The following is an 11,237-nucleotide window of genomic DNA, read 5'->3' as shown; positions in this document are numbered from 1 at the left end:
TGGGGCTACCCCTGCACTGCAAGGGTTCACTGCTCATGTGTCTAAAAATCATCTATAATGCACTCTATAACAATATTACAACAATAAACGTTGTAGAAATGCATAAATACAGTGGTACCTCAGATCACAAACTTAATTTGTTCCACGATTCTGGTCGCGAACCGAATCAAACTGATCGGACCGCGATCTCCACTAGAGGAAGCCACGACCATGTGTCAGAACAGGGAAGATGGCTGCAGTTGTGTTCGTCACCCGATGCGGAGTTTGCACTGTATTAGAATGATATCCTCCAAATATATTAATATCCAAAAAAGCTAAAGTATATTAAATGCTATCCTAAAATGCATACAACCCCCTCTTTATAAAATAGTGCTATAGTCACAAAGGGATTTCAGTCAATATACAAGTGCAAAGAATGCAAAAGGTAAAAAAAAAAAATTATAAATCAATCCGTGGCTGTATTCAATCAATAAATAGTCTGTTATTAAACCTGCTGTAAAGTGCTTTAGTGCAATAATTCAATATGGTGTTCAATGTAAGTGGTGAACAATCCTCCTCCCATGTCAGACAACACCTTTTTATTTAGATGGTTGGCCTTTTATATCGATGTGCAAGGTTCCTCCCTGCCATGGCTCTAATGATGCCTCATATTAGCTCATAAAAGAAAATCATAAAGGCTCCAATAGTGTATAGTAAGTTAAAACGACTTATTCAAATACTGTATAAAACCACTCGCTTGTTGTGAAGTGATCATTATCCAATATCAGCACAATATTCTAGCGTTCTCACAAACTTTTTTGCTTGCAGTTTTCTGGTTCCCCTGTAACATCAGCATGTAAACACGCACCCCTCAAATAGTTTTGCAGTGACTGCAGCATTAGACCATCCTACTGGAAGGTCTTCGTATTCAATCGGACAATGGTGCCACTAATCATTCATCTGGCGGGAGCCAGAAGTCTCTGTGCGGCAAAAGGAGCCTTAAAGAATAACTCCGGGCATACATTTTATTAACTCTTCCAGTGGGACTTACCCCTGCATTGCAAGGGTTCACTGCTAGTTTTTGCCTAGGGTGTAAAAAAAAAAAAAAAGTTGCTCACCTGATCCCCAGCCGGCCAGCATTTAGACCTGTCCTTGGAGCATCTCTCCCCCTCTGCAGCAGTCTGGGAATCCTTATGTTATCAGTCCAATGCAGTGTATTGGACATGAGGACGTAGAGGGACATAGTCACTGCAGCGTTGGGGGAGAGAGGCTGGAGGGAGTGCTGCCAGCTCAGAGGATCCAGGTGAGTGTAACCTCCCTTCCTAAGCTAAAATGAGCAGTTAACACTTGCAGTGCAGGTGTAGCCCCAATGCAAGGATCAATCAAATTTCTGCCTGGAGTTCTAAACTGTTAGCTCTTGCTAAATAACCAATATTATAACTGTATGACCATCATAAAGTGAATTGAGTAGAGCAGCTCTAGGCTCAGTGCTCATCTCCTCTGTCTTCAGTCCATGAAGTCGGCTCACGGCTCGGCTCACGGCTCTTGAGTTTGAGCATTGGCAAGACTAATCTAAAATGTTGGAAGTTTTTTTGTAATAACATTTTGCATCATAGAATAATTCACATCTCAATATATTTCTTGTCCCCACAGACATCTGTTTATCCAGGGACCAGAATGGCAACTCAGCAGCACATGTATGCTATGCATACGCCACCAGTTCCTAATTCTGCAATATGTGGCCATGCCCTTCGCTTTGAATCGCCTGCAACAAATATTTTGTCTCCCCAAACTGATGAATACTACAACTACAACTTGCCACAAAACACTGCAACTCCCACGCTTCCTGAGCCAGGGTATTTCACAAAGGCTGCTCTGGGCACTCAACCAGCCAAAGGAGATTTTGGAAAGAACAGCTTTGTTCAACCAATACAAAGTGAGGGTCCCAAACCTTCTCCATTTACAACACCTTTACAGTCAACTCCTACGTTTAAATTTAATTCAAACTTCAAATCAAATGATGGAGACTTTACATTTTCCTCTAATCAAGGTGGAACACCAGCTACTAATGGTAGTGAATGTTTGCTGCGGCTCCTGACATCTGATAAACCCGTAAGTGATCAGGGAATACAATCCACGCCTTATGAGACCAACACTGATTCAAGGAACATGTTTAGGTTTGGTGAGAAGAATTTTTTGAATAACCTCCCAGAGGGATCAAATCAAACACAAGAAAATAGTGCAACATTTGGCCAAGGTGATAACATATTTAGTTTCCAAAGTTCTGCTAAGTCAACTTATGGCCATCCAACAAAAGACCACAATAAAAGTCATGAATCTGATGTAGGAAGTGAATATGTAGCAGAAGATGGACCTCATTTTGAACCTGTAGTGCCATTACCAGAGAAGATTGAAGTGAAAACTGGTGAGGAAGATGAAGAGGAGATGTTCTGCAACAGAGCAAAACTTTTCCGTTTTGACACAGACACAAGAGAATGGAAGGAAAGAGGTGTAGGAAATGTTAAGATCCTAAGACATCGTGTGTCTGGTAAGATACGCCTGCTTATGAGAAGAGAGCAAGTGCTGAAGATTTGTGCAAACCATTTAATAATTCCAGATATGAAACTGAAACCACTTGCCTCATCTGACAAATCTTATGTGTGGCACGCCTATGATTATGCTGATGAAATGCCCAAATCGGAGCAACTTGCAATTCGCTTTAAGACTGCTGAAGAGGCTAAACTTTTTAAAGAAAAATTTGAAAAAGCCCAAAAATTACTGCAAACTACAGATGGCAGCATTGATGCTCCAAAACCTAAAGTTGAAAAGGAATCTATAAAGGCAGGTTTTGCGGCCCCACAAAGTTTTTCCTTTGGATCTCAAGTTAGCTCTTCAGCACAAGATACAAAAACCGCAAACCCTGGAAAAAGTTCTCTAAACATGTCAGCTTCTGCTTTCACGTTTAGTAAAGATACTTTAACAAGCAAGACCCTCTCTGCAGAGCACCCAATAAGGAGCAAAGACCAGTGGGCCTGCAGTAAGTGTTCCACTATGAATGACACTGCAAACAAACAGTGTGTTCGTTGTCACCCTTCAGATCAGAGCAGTAGTGGGTTCGCAATCCCTCAAAGTGTCACAGGTTTTAAGAATACTGCAGTTTCACAGGGTGCTTCATTAGGGTCAGCCTTTGTGAAGAAAGCAGGGCAGTGGGATTGTGATGTATGCTTAATAAGGAATGAGCCATCTGCAACAAAGTGTGCTGCATGCCAAGCTCCGAATCCTGCCAGTGCACAGACCACAGCAACATCTGCATCATCTTTCAAGTTTGTTGCTCCTGAAAGTAATTCACAAAAAGATTTTGGGGGTTTGTTTGCAAAGAAGGAAGGACAATGGGACTGCAGTACTTGTTTGGTTAGGAATGAAGCCAATGTTTCAAAATGTGCTTCTTGTCAAAGCCCAAAACCACAACCAACAAGTAATGCAACTGGTCCTCCAGCGCAGACATCTGGGTTTACTTCCAGCAAGAGTCAGAATGAAAGCTTGGGAACCATGTTTTCACGAAAGGAGGGACAGTGGGATTGCACTGTGTGTTTAGTCAGAAATGAAGCTTCAGCAGCCACATGTGTTGCCTGCCAGTCTGCTAACCCCAATGCAAAAAGTGACACTGCAGCAACCGAGGTAAAGCCAGCCTTTACAGCAACATCTGCATCATCTTTCAAGTTTGTTGCTCCTGAAATTAATTCACAAAAAGATTTTGGGGGTTTATTTGCAAAGAAGGAAGGATCATGGGACTGTAGTACTTGTTTGGTTAGGAATGAAGCCAATGTTTCAAAATGTGTTGCTTGTGAAAGCCCAAAACCACAAAGCAATGCAACTGGTCCTCCAGCGCAGACATCTGGGTTTACTTCCAGCAAGAGTCAGAATGAAAGCTTGGGAACCATGTTTTCACGAAAGGAGGGACAGTGGGATTGCACTGTGTGTTTAGTCAGAAATGAAGCTTCAGCAGCCACATGTGTTGCCTGCCAGTCTGCTAACCCCAATGCAAAAAGTGACACTGCAACAACTGAGGTAAAGCCAGCCTTTACATTTGGGATTAAAGCAGGTTCTGAATCCTTTGGGCCACCTTCCACTGGGTTTAAATCCAACTTCACTGGCAAAGACTTTAAGTTTGGTACAGCAGATGATGATAAATCATCCTTCGGTTTCAAACCAAGTGCAAATGAAGATACTAAACCTTCCAAAGAGGGATTCAGCTTTACAATGCCTTTCAGCTCTACTTCTTTTACATTTGGCACTGGTGAGGGAAATGCATTTGAACAGGTGAAAGAAGCTGCTCCACTTTTGAAGGCTGCTTTGGGTGATAACATAGATGTTCCATCAGCTGAAACTGGGGAGCAGTATGAGGAAAATAAGCAAAAACAAAGTGGTGAGATGTTTGAAAACACTGCTAACAGCTTTTCTTTTGCTGATCTAGCCATATCTTCTTCAGAAGGGTTTGCTTTTGGTAGAAAAGACCCTTATTTTAAAGGATTTTCTGGTGCTGGTGAAAAACTGTTTGTATCTAAAAGTGATAAAGTTGACCCAGCAAACACCCCTGCGGAGCAAGAGGTTACAGAAGAGCTTTACAAGACAGAGGATCGTGACGATATCCATTTTGAGCCTGTTGTGCAGCTTCCTGATAAAGTAGAAATAGTGACAGGGGAAGAAGATGAGAAAATACTTTATTCTCAGAGAGTGAAATTATATCGGTTTGATCCAGACAGCAGCCAGTGGAAAGAGCGTGGAGTTGGCATGTTCAAGATTCTTAAAAATGAAGTAAATGGGAAGCTACGAATTCTTATGAGACGAGAACAAGTGCTGAAAGTATGTGCAAACCACTGGATCACAACCACCATGCACCTAAAACGATTGTCTGGCTCTGACCGTGCCTGGATATGGATGGCTAATGACTTTTCCGATGGGGATGCAAAATTACAACAGTTAGCAGCAAAGTTTAAAACACCAGAACAAGCTGATGACTTTAAAAGCAAATTTGAAGAGTGCCAGCGCCTGTTGTTGGATATACCTCTGCAGACACCCCATAAGCTCGTAGATACAGGGAGGACTGCACACTTAATCAAGAAAGCAGAAGAAATGAAAACTGGTCTTAAAGATCTGAAAACCTTTTTAACGGATAAGAGTAAACCCGCTGAAGGGGATTCAAATCTTAGGGTTTCTGAAAGTCTCTTAAAGAAAACCTCTGAATGCACTGAACCCAGTTATGAGTGGGATACATATGACATGCGGCCTGGTTCTCTGGATGGCAATTTGGATGATTCCATATATGCATCTCCTCTAGAAAATAGTCCTGAAAAAGGTGATCTTTTTAGATTTGGAGAATCTACTGTAGGCTTTAACTTTAGCTTTCAGCCTGCACCAAGTCCAGCAAAGTCACCAACAAAATTAAACCAAAGCAGAACTTCTGTAGGTACTGATGAGGAATCCGATGTGACACAGGAGGAAGAACGTGATGGTCAGTACTTTGAGCCTGTTGTGCCTTTGCCGGATCTTATTGAAATCACCAGCGGAGAAGAAAATGAGCAGACACTTTTCTGCCACAGAGCTAAGCTTTACAGGTTTGATAAAGATATTAATCAGTGGAAAGAGCGGGGTATTGGTGACCTAAAGATTTTACAGAACTATGACAACAAATCAGCTCGAATAGTAATGAGAAGAGATCAAGTGTTAAAATTGTGCGCTAACCAACGTGTCACACCAGACATACACCTGGAGCCAATGAAAGGGGCTGAGAGAGCATGGGTGTGGACTGCACACGACTTTGCTGAAGGTGAAGGCAAAATAGAATTATTTGCTGTGCGTTTTAAACATCAGGAGGTTGCAGACCTGTTCAGGGATGTCTATGAAGAAGCCAAGTTTGCACAGTCAACAGACAGCTTGCTCCCCCCATTTTCTGCACGTGTCACCACACCAAAGGCTTCACCATGTGGAAAGGCTGCTGTGGCCATTCTGGAAGAAACCACAAAGGAAAAAACTGATTTCCCAGCTGTAACACCTGCTTCTGGGGCAGAATTGGATGCAGAATCTGATGCAGTAAGCTCATCAGAAAAATCGCCACCCAAAAATGTGGTGTCTCCTCCCAAGTTTGTATTTGGGTCTGAAGTAGTGAAAAATATCTTTGGCACAGAGAAGAAGGCTTTTACTTTTGGAAATTCTTCTGGAGCCGGGACATTGTTTGGTTTCAGTTTCAATCCTTCAAAGACTCAAAATTTGGAGGAAGACGAGCAGCCTCTTGAACCCACCCCAGGAAATAAAGAATCTAAGTCTTATAGTAGTATGAAAGGCACACCTGCTGTTCCCCAGAAGTCACTGGAACAGGAGGTTTTGCAAAACGCTTTAGTCTCCTCTTCAACATCAACATCCACACCGCCATTGCAGATACCAGCTAGAGGTAAGCTATCTTTTATAATGTCCGTTTCCTTTTTTTTTTTTTTTTAACACCTTACAGATTGCAGTTGTCACAGATATCCTCTAGAGACTTTTAATGCTTTATTTTGCAGTTATTTAATTTTATACAGCTGTGGGGAAAATGTAACTAGCAAAGTCTGCCAGTTAGGATTTCCCCTTGTGCTCATCCTAATGAAGGTGCGGAGTACACAATGTACAGCAGTGTAACCATGTAGGCGTATAGGGCATACAGCAGTGTGGAGTATTCCTTAGTACTCAATGTAGGACAAGGTAATGGTCCATTTTTGCTTACATTTTAAAATGCACTGGTAACTAAAAAGAAATGCATAGCGGCAAACACAGTGGCTGTAGAAAAAGCACTGGTCACTTGAGCGACAGGGAGAGCACTTAACATCTGTGTCAGGGCATGTGAAGCTGCAGGGGAACACATTAACCAGGAGAGACTTAAAAGCTAAACTCCCCAAATAAGATCTGACAGTAGGAGATGGCATTTTTAAAAATCTACAGCTGCTTAACAATAGCCACAGGAAACTGAGCTTTTTTTGAGTGACTTTTTTTAGCCGAGGGTGCTTAGGAGGGTTTGCTATAGGCATGAATGGGAAATGAGCTGCCTGTCAATTTTGAGCAGCAACAGTACCAACTGCAATTCTGTTTACAACACCAGATAGCCCATCCACTGCATTAATGGTATGGCATAGTGTTTGACAAGCATACATTGGGTATAATGTGTTCAAGAGCTGAATCTGTGCTGTTTTCCTTAAGGTGGCCCTACATTGTATGATTTTCGTTCAAAATGTTTTGTTTCTGGCATGAACCCTCATTCGTTTATACCTGAACTTCCCCATCAAGCATGGTCAAGTGTCGATTTCGAAAATCATCCTTTAGCCATACTAACCAATACATTTTTGACGAACGACGGAAATCGTTTTTTCTTTTGCGCATGTGCTCTGTTCTTGCTAAGATTTTTGACAAACGAAAACCCCACAAATTAATAGTTTTTTCGGTCAGAACAATTTTCCAACCTGACCGATCGAAATATATTTCAATTACAATATCAAAACAGAAAATCGGCGCTTTACCATCAAATCGTACAATGTATGGCCACCTTTATTCAAAGAAAGAGAGAGGCAGACACTAATCTAGGTGCCCCAGGCACCTAGATTAGTGTCACCAATGCCTGCCCTCTGTGTAGCTTTTACGAGCGCTGCCGCATCTTACTGGGTGAAAACTACATCCGCAACCAGGAAGGAGGAGGAACGGAAAAAGAGCTTCCCAGCAAGCCTGAGCAACCAGGAGGAACCAGAAACATCAGTGACACTAATGTAAAATACAAGGTTCTGAATAAAGCCAGTAGTAAGATGCAGAGTAGGTAAGGAAAAAAATCATTCACAAAGTGAAAGTCAATTTTGACAGTTGTGCCTCTGATTCAGACACAATATAGGGAAGAATCCCAACACAGCATTAGCCTGCCACTTATACTCATGAAGGTGAGTTTCCAGTGATGGGTGTCAGTGAAAACTGCCTCAGCTCTGCTCTGGACTGACGCATGCATAAGGAATACCCCGATATACTGTCCTGAATAGTGGAGTTCTGTGTGACCTGGAACACAAACGCTAGTCACTGCCAACTGCAGGCCTGTCGCAGAGGGAACACCAGTATAGGTAATGAACTGGGAACCTGTGCTGCTGGTCTAGCTGGAGAGTTGTCCAGGGTTTCCATATCCGGTGCTGAATTCATCAGTAGCTGTAGATGACCATAGAAACTTCCAGAAATTCAGGGTCTTTCGCAGAAGAATCACTGGTATAAACCTGGGAAAACCTGCACTTAGCTAACTATGCAGGAATCTACCAGCACCCTTGGCTGACTGGCGAAACTTTTCAGGTTTTCATATATTTGGCTTGAATTGACCTCCAGCTAGCTGTTGATGGTAGAAATCTTCCAAACACAGAGAGCTGAAGAAAACATGTCCACTTTTCTGAGGACACTAGCAAAAACTGAGGTATGATGGTTGTGGGTGGGGGTTATCCTGTGCTGGCTTTTTTTTTTTTTTGTCCGTGTCCATTTCTGCTGTAGACGGCAGTATAACCCAACAGTCTAGGAATTCCTGTGTCCCTTAATGGACGATTATGAAATAAATATTTTAAAAACTGACACCTTTTTTTTTTTTGCAATAGTCACAGGAGAACATATACTTAAGTCCTCCTGTGACCAAAACTCAGCTTATATTGCCTGCTATATGCAGACAGTGCAGAACTGTGCTGCAGTCAGGACAGATATTGTCGGGATCCACCCCCCGGTCTGACAACTAGTTCTGCCTCTATAGAGGCAGAGCCAGCTGTGTCCGCACCCTGCCCTGTCCGTTCCTCCAGTCAACGCTGGAGGAACGGGGAGGGGAGAATCCCTGGAGGGAGCGATGACTGGCAGCCACTGCTCTCCAAGGAGAAGATCATGAACTGAGTGATCAGCCGTATGTGAACGCTTGTTCACACCATGCCTGGATCATGTCCAGAGCAGAACAGTTTGGTCCCAGACCAAAAAAGCATCCCAATGTATTGCTAATGGTATTTCTGGGCTCTGTTCACACCAGCATAGTACATTCCGGACCAGACAAAACCAATACTGCTTGTCTCATTTTTCTCTGGTCTGGAATGCACTGGAACGCATGTAAACGCTTTGAACGCACTGGACTGCACCTGAAAACCCATTTTAAGCTTAAACTGCTCGCATGCTGCAAAATTGTGGTAAAATGGAATGCAACGCGTTCCAGATTTGGTCCTGTAAATGGTGGGAACCTGGCCTTCATCCAGAACAAGCATGCATCCTCCAAGGAACAAGCTTGTTCAGAAGAGAAGCTGTTTTGGCAGCCTTCAGATTTCTCTAAAGGTTTACTTCATAGACCTAGATAGGCATCATGGGTATTCCTGACCCATGGACCTAGGATATAGGAAGGCACAATGCAGAGATGGAGAAAAGCCCAAAAGAGCAGAAAGTTTCGAACATTAGATAAAAAGAAAGACGGGGCAATGGTGATTTTACAAAACTACATCTGAACACAATAGGCAGAGTACAACCCACCAGAGGGGTGACGGGGGGTAAAATGGAGGAGGTGCCCAAAGTGTGGAGTGCTGAGCAGGTAATGGAGATAACCAGAAGAGAACAAGGACTACGCTGCAAGTATTAGTATTGAAGAAATTAAAAAATGTTGTCCGCCTATTGTGAAAACACGGACGGACTCTTTCCCTTGGGTGGAGGTGCCTGTAAGTAATTTTTTTCTGCTTGCGTGTACTGTATCCTTCTGTGGATGTAAACAGCCCGTACCGACTGTTTGCATACAAGCGTTCAGCCTGTTATCCCAGCTCTGCTGTACCCCTTGCGGGCCCAGGAGCACCACGTTGGCTGTTTCCAGTGAGGAGAGATCAGTATTTCCCTACTGCTGGTCTCTACCTCTATCTAAAGGAGGAAGCGATATGTATTGCATCACTTCCGCCTTTAGATGTCATTTCTCTGGCTACTATAGCCAGAGAAGAAGCTGGTGAAGCAGATCTCTGCTTCATCATTTTCTTTGGGGGTCTCAAGGTGACGGGTCTTAGAGACCCCTGATGTCTTCATAAAGAGTACCTATCATTGTATATTGGCTATGACATAGGGGAATTGTTAGCCCCCTATGTGTTGGCAATAGTTAAGTAAAGTAGTTCTAAAAAAAAAAAATTGTGTGTGTGTATATATTAATTTTTTTAAACGTAAAAATGAAGGCACCCTGCATGCATGCATGCGTCTGGTGCGCCTATGTGAGAAAACAACAATTATGCCACACATGTTGCATATTGCCACGAACGTGGAAGTGTGAGCAATAGTTTTTAGGACCATTAATCATGGACACTAAACTGATGAGCAGTAAAAGCTTTTAAAGCGTCGCCTATGGCCAATGTTGGGTATGGTAGTTTTTTGCAATTTTGTGGGTGCACGCATTGCTAAAGGTGTGCAGGGAGTAGGGAAATCTCAGGAGCTGCACACAGAGGAGGGGTGAGTGGCAGAGAGAAGAGCTAGGCTTTGATGAAATATGTTCCTTGTGTAGACATTGATATTGAGAATCTTGTGTTTGAAGAGTGTATTGTGCTGGTGGAATATGCTCCTGGTGGGGGAATCATCTAGCTGCAGAACAGGAATTTGGCTATATACTACATAGGAGAGCATAAGATGTCTCCTCATTTCTCTGAAGTGAGAAAACAGAACTTGGCATTTGGTACCTTATTTCTTTCCCTATACATACACTATTACCAAAAGTATTGGGACGCCTGCCTTTACACGCACATGAACTTTAATGGCATCCCAGTCTTAGTCCATAGGGTTCAATATTGAGTTGGCCCACCCTTTGCCGCTATAACAGCTTCAACTCTTCTGGCACAATGTCCACAAGGTTTAGGAGTGTGTCTATAGCAATGTTTGACCATTCTTCCAGAAGCGCATTTGCGTGTTCAGGTACTGATGTTGGACGAGAAGGCCTGGCTCGCAGTCTGTAATTCCAAACTATCGGGTTGAGGTCAGGACTCTTTTCAGGCCAGTCAAGTTCCTCCGCCCCAAACTCCCTCATCCATGTCTTTTATGGACCTTGCTTTGTTCACTGGTGCGCAGTCATGTTGGAACAGGAAGGGGACATCCCCAAACTGTTACCACAAAGTTGGGAGCATGACATTGTCCAAAATGTCTTGGTATGCTGATACCTTAAGAGTTCCCTTCACAGGAACTAAGGGGCCAAGCCCAACCCCTGAAAAACCCCACATCATAATCCCCCC

The 11,237-nt window shown here is 43.0% G+C and overlaps 1 protein-coding gene across 1 annotated transcript in view; it reads left to right on the top strand.

Annotated features, from left to right (window-relative positions):
* Positions 1-11,237, top strand: part of LOC108796698 (E3 SUMO-protein ligase RanBP2-like) — a 70,595-nt gene that overhangs the window by 28,674 nt on the left and 30,684 nt on the right. Inside the window, exons 20-21 of the mRNA XM_018568198.1 lie at positions 1,633-3,433; positions 3,650-6,427. Coding sequence (XP_018423700.1) covers positions 1,633-3,433; positions 3,650-6,427 — 4,579 coding nt within the window. The remainder of the gene's footprint in view (positions 1-1,632; positions 3,434-3,649; positions 6,428-11,237) is intronic.

Source organism: Nanorana parkeri, unplaced genomic scaffold (genome assembly GCF_000935625.1).
Source record: "Nanorana parkeri isolate BGI_ZX_2015 unplaced genomic scaffold, ASM93562v1 scaffold1153, whole genome shotgun sequence".
Lineage (NCBI taxonomy): Eukaryota > Metazoa > Chordata > Amphibia > Anura > Dicroglossidae > Nanorana > Nanorana parkeri.
This window is presented reverse-complemented; position numbering and strand designations above follow the sequence as displayed.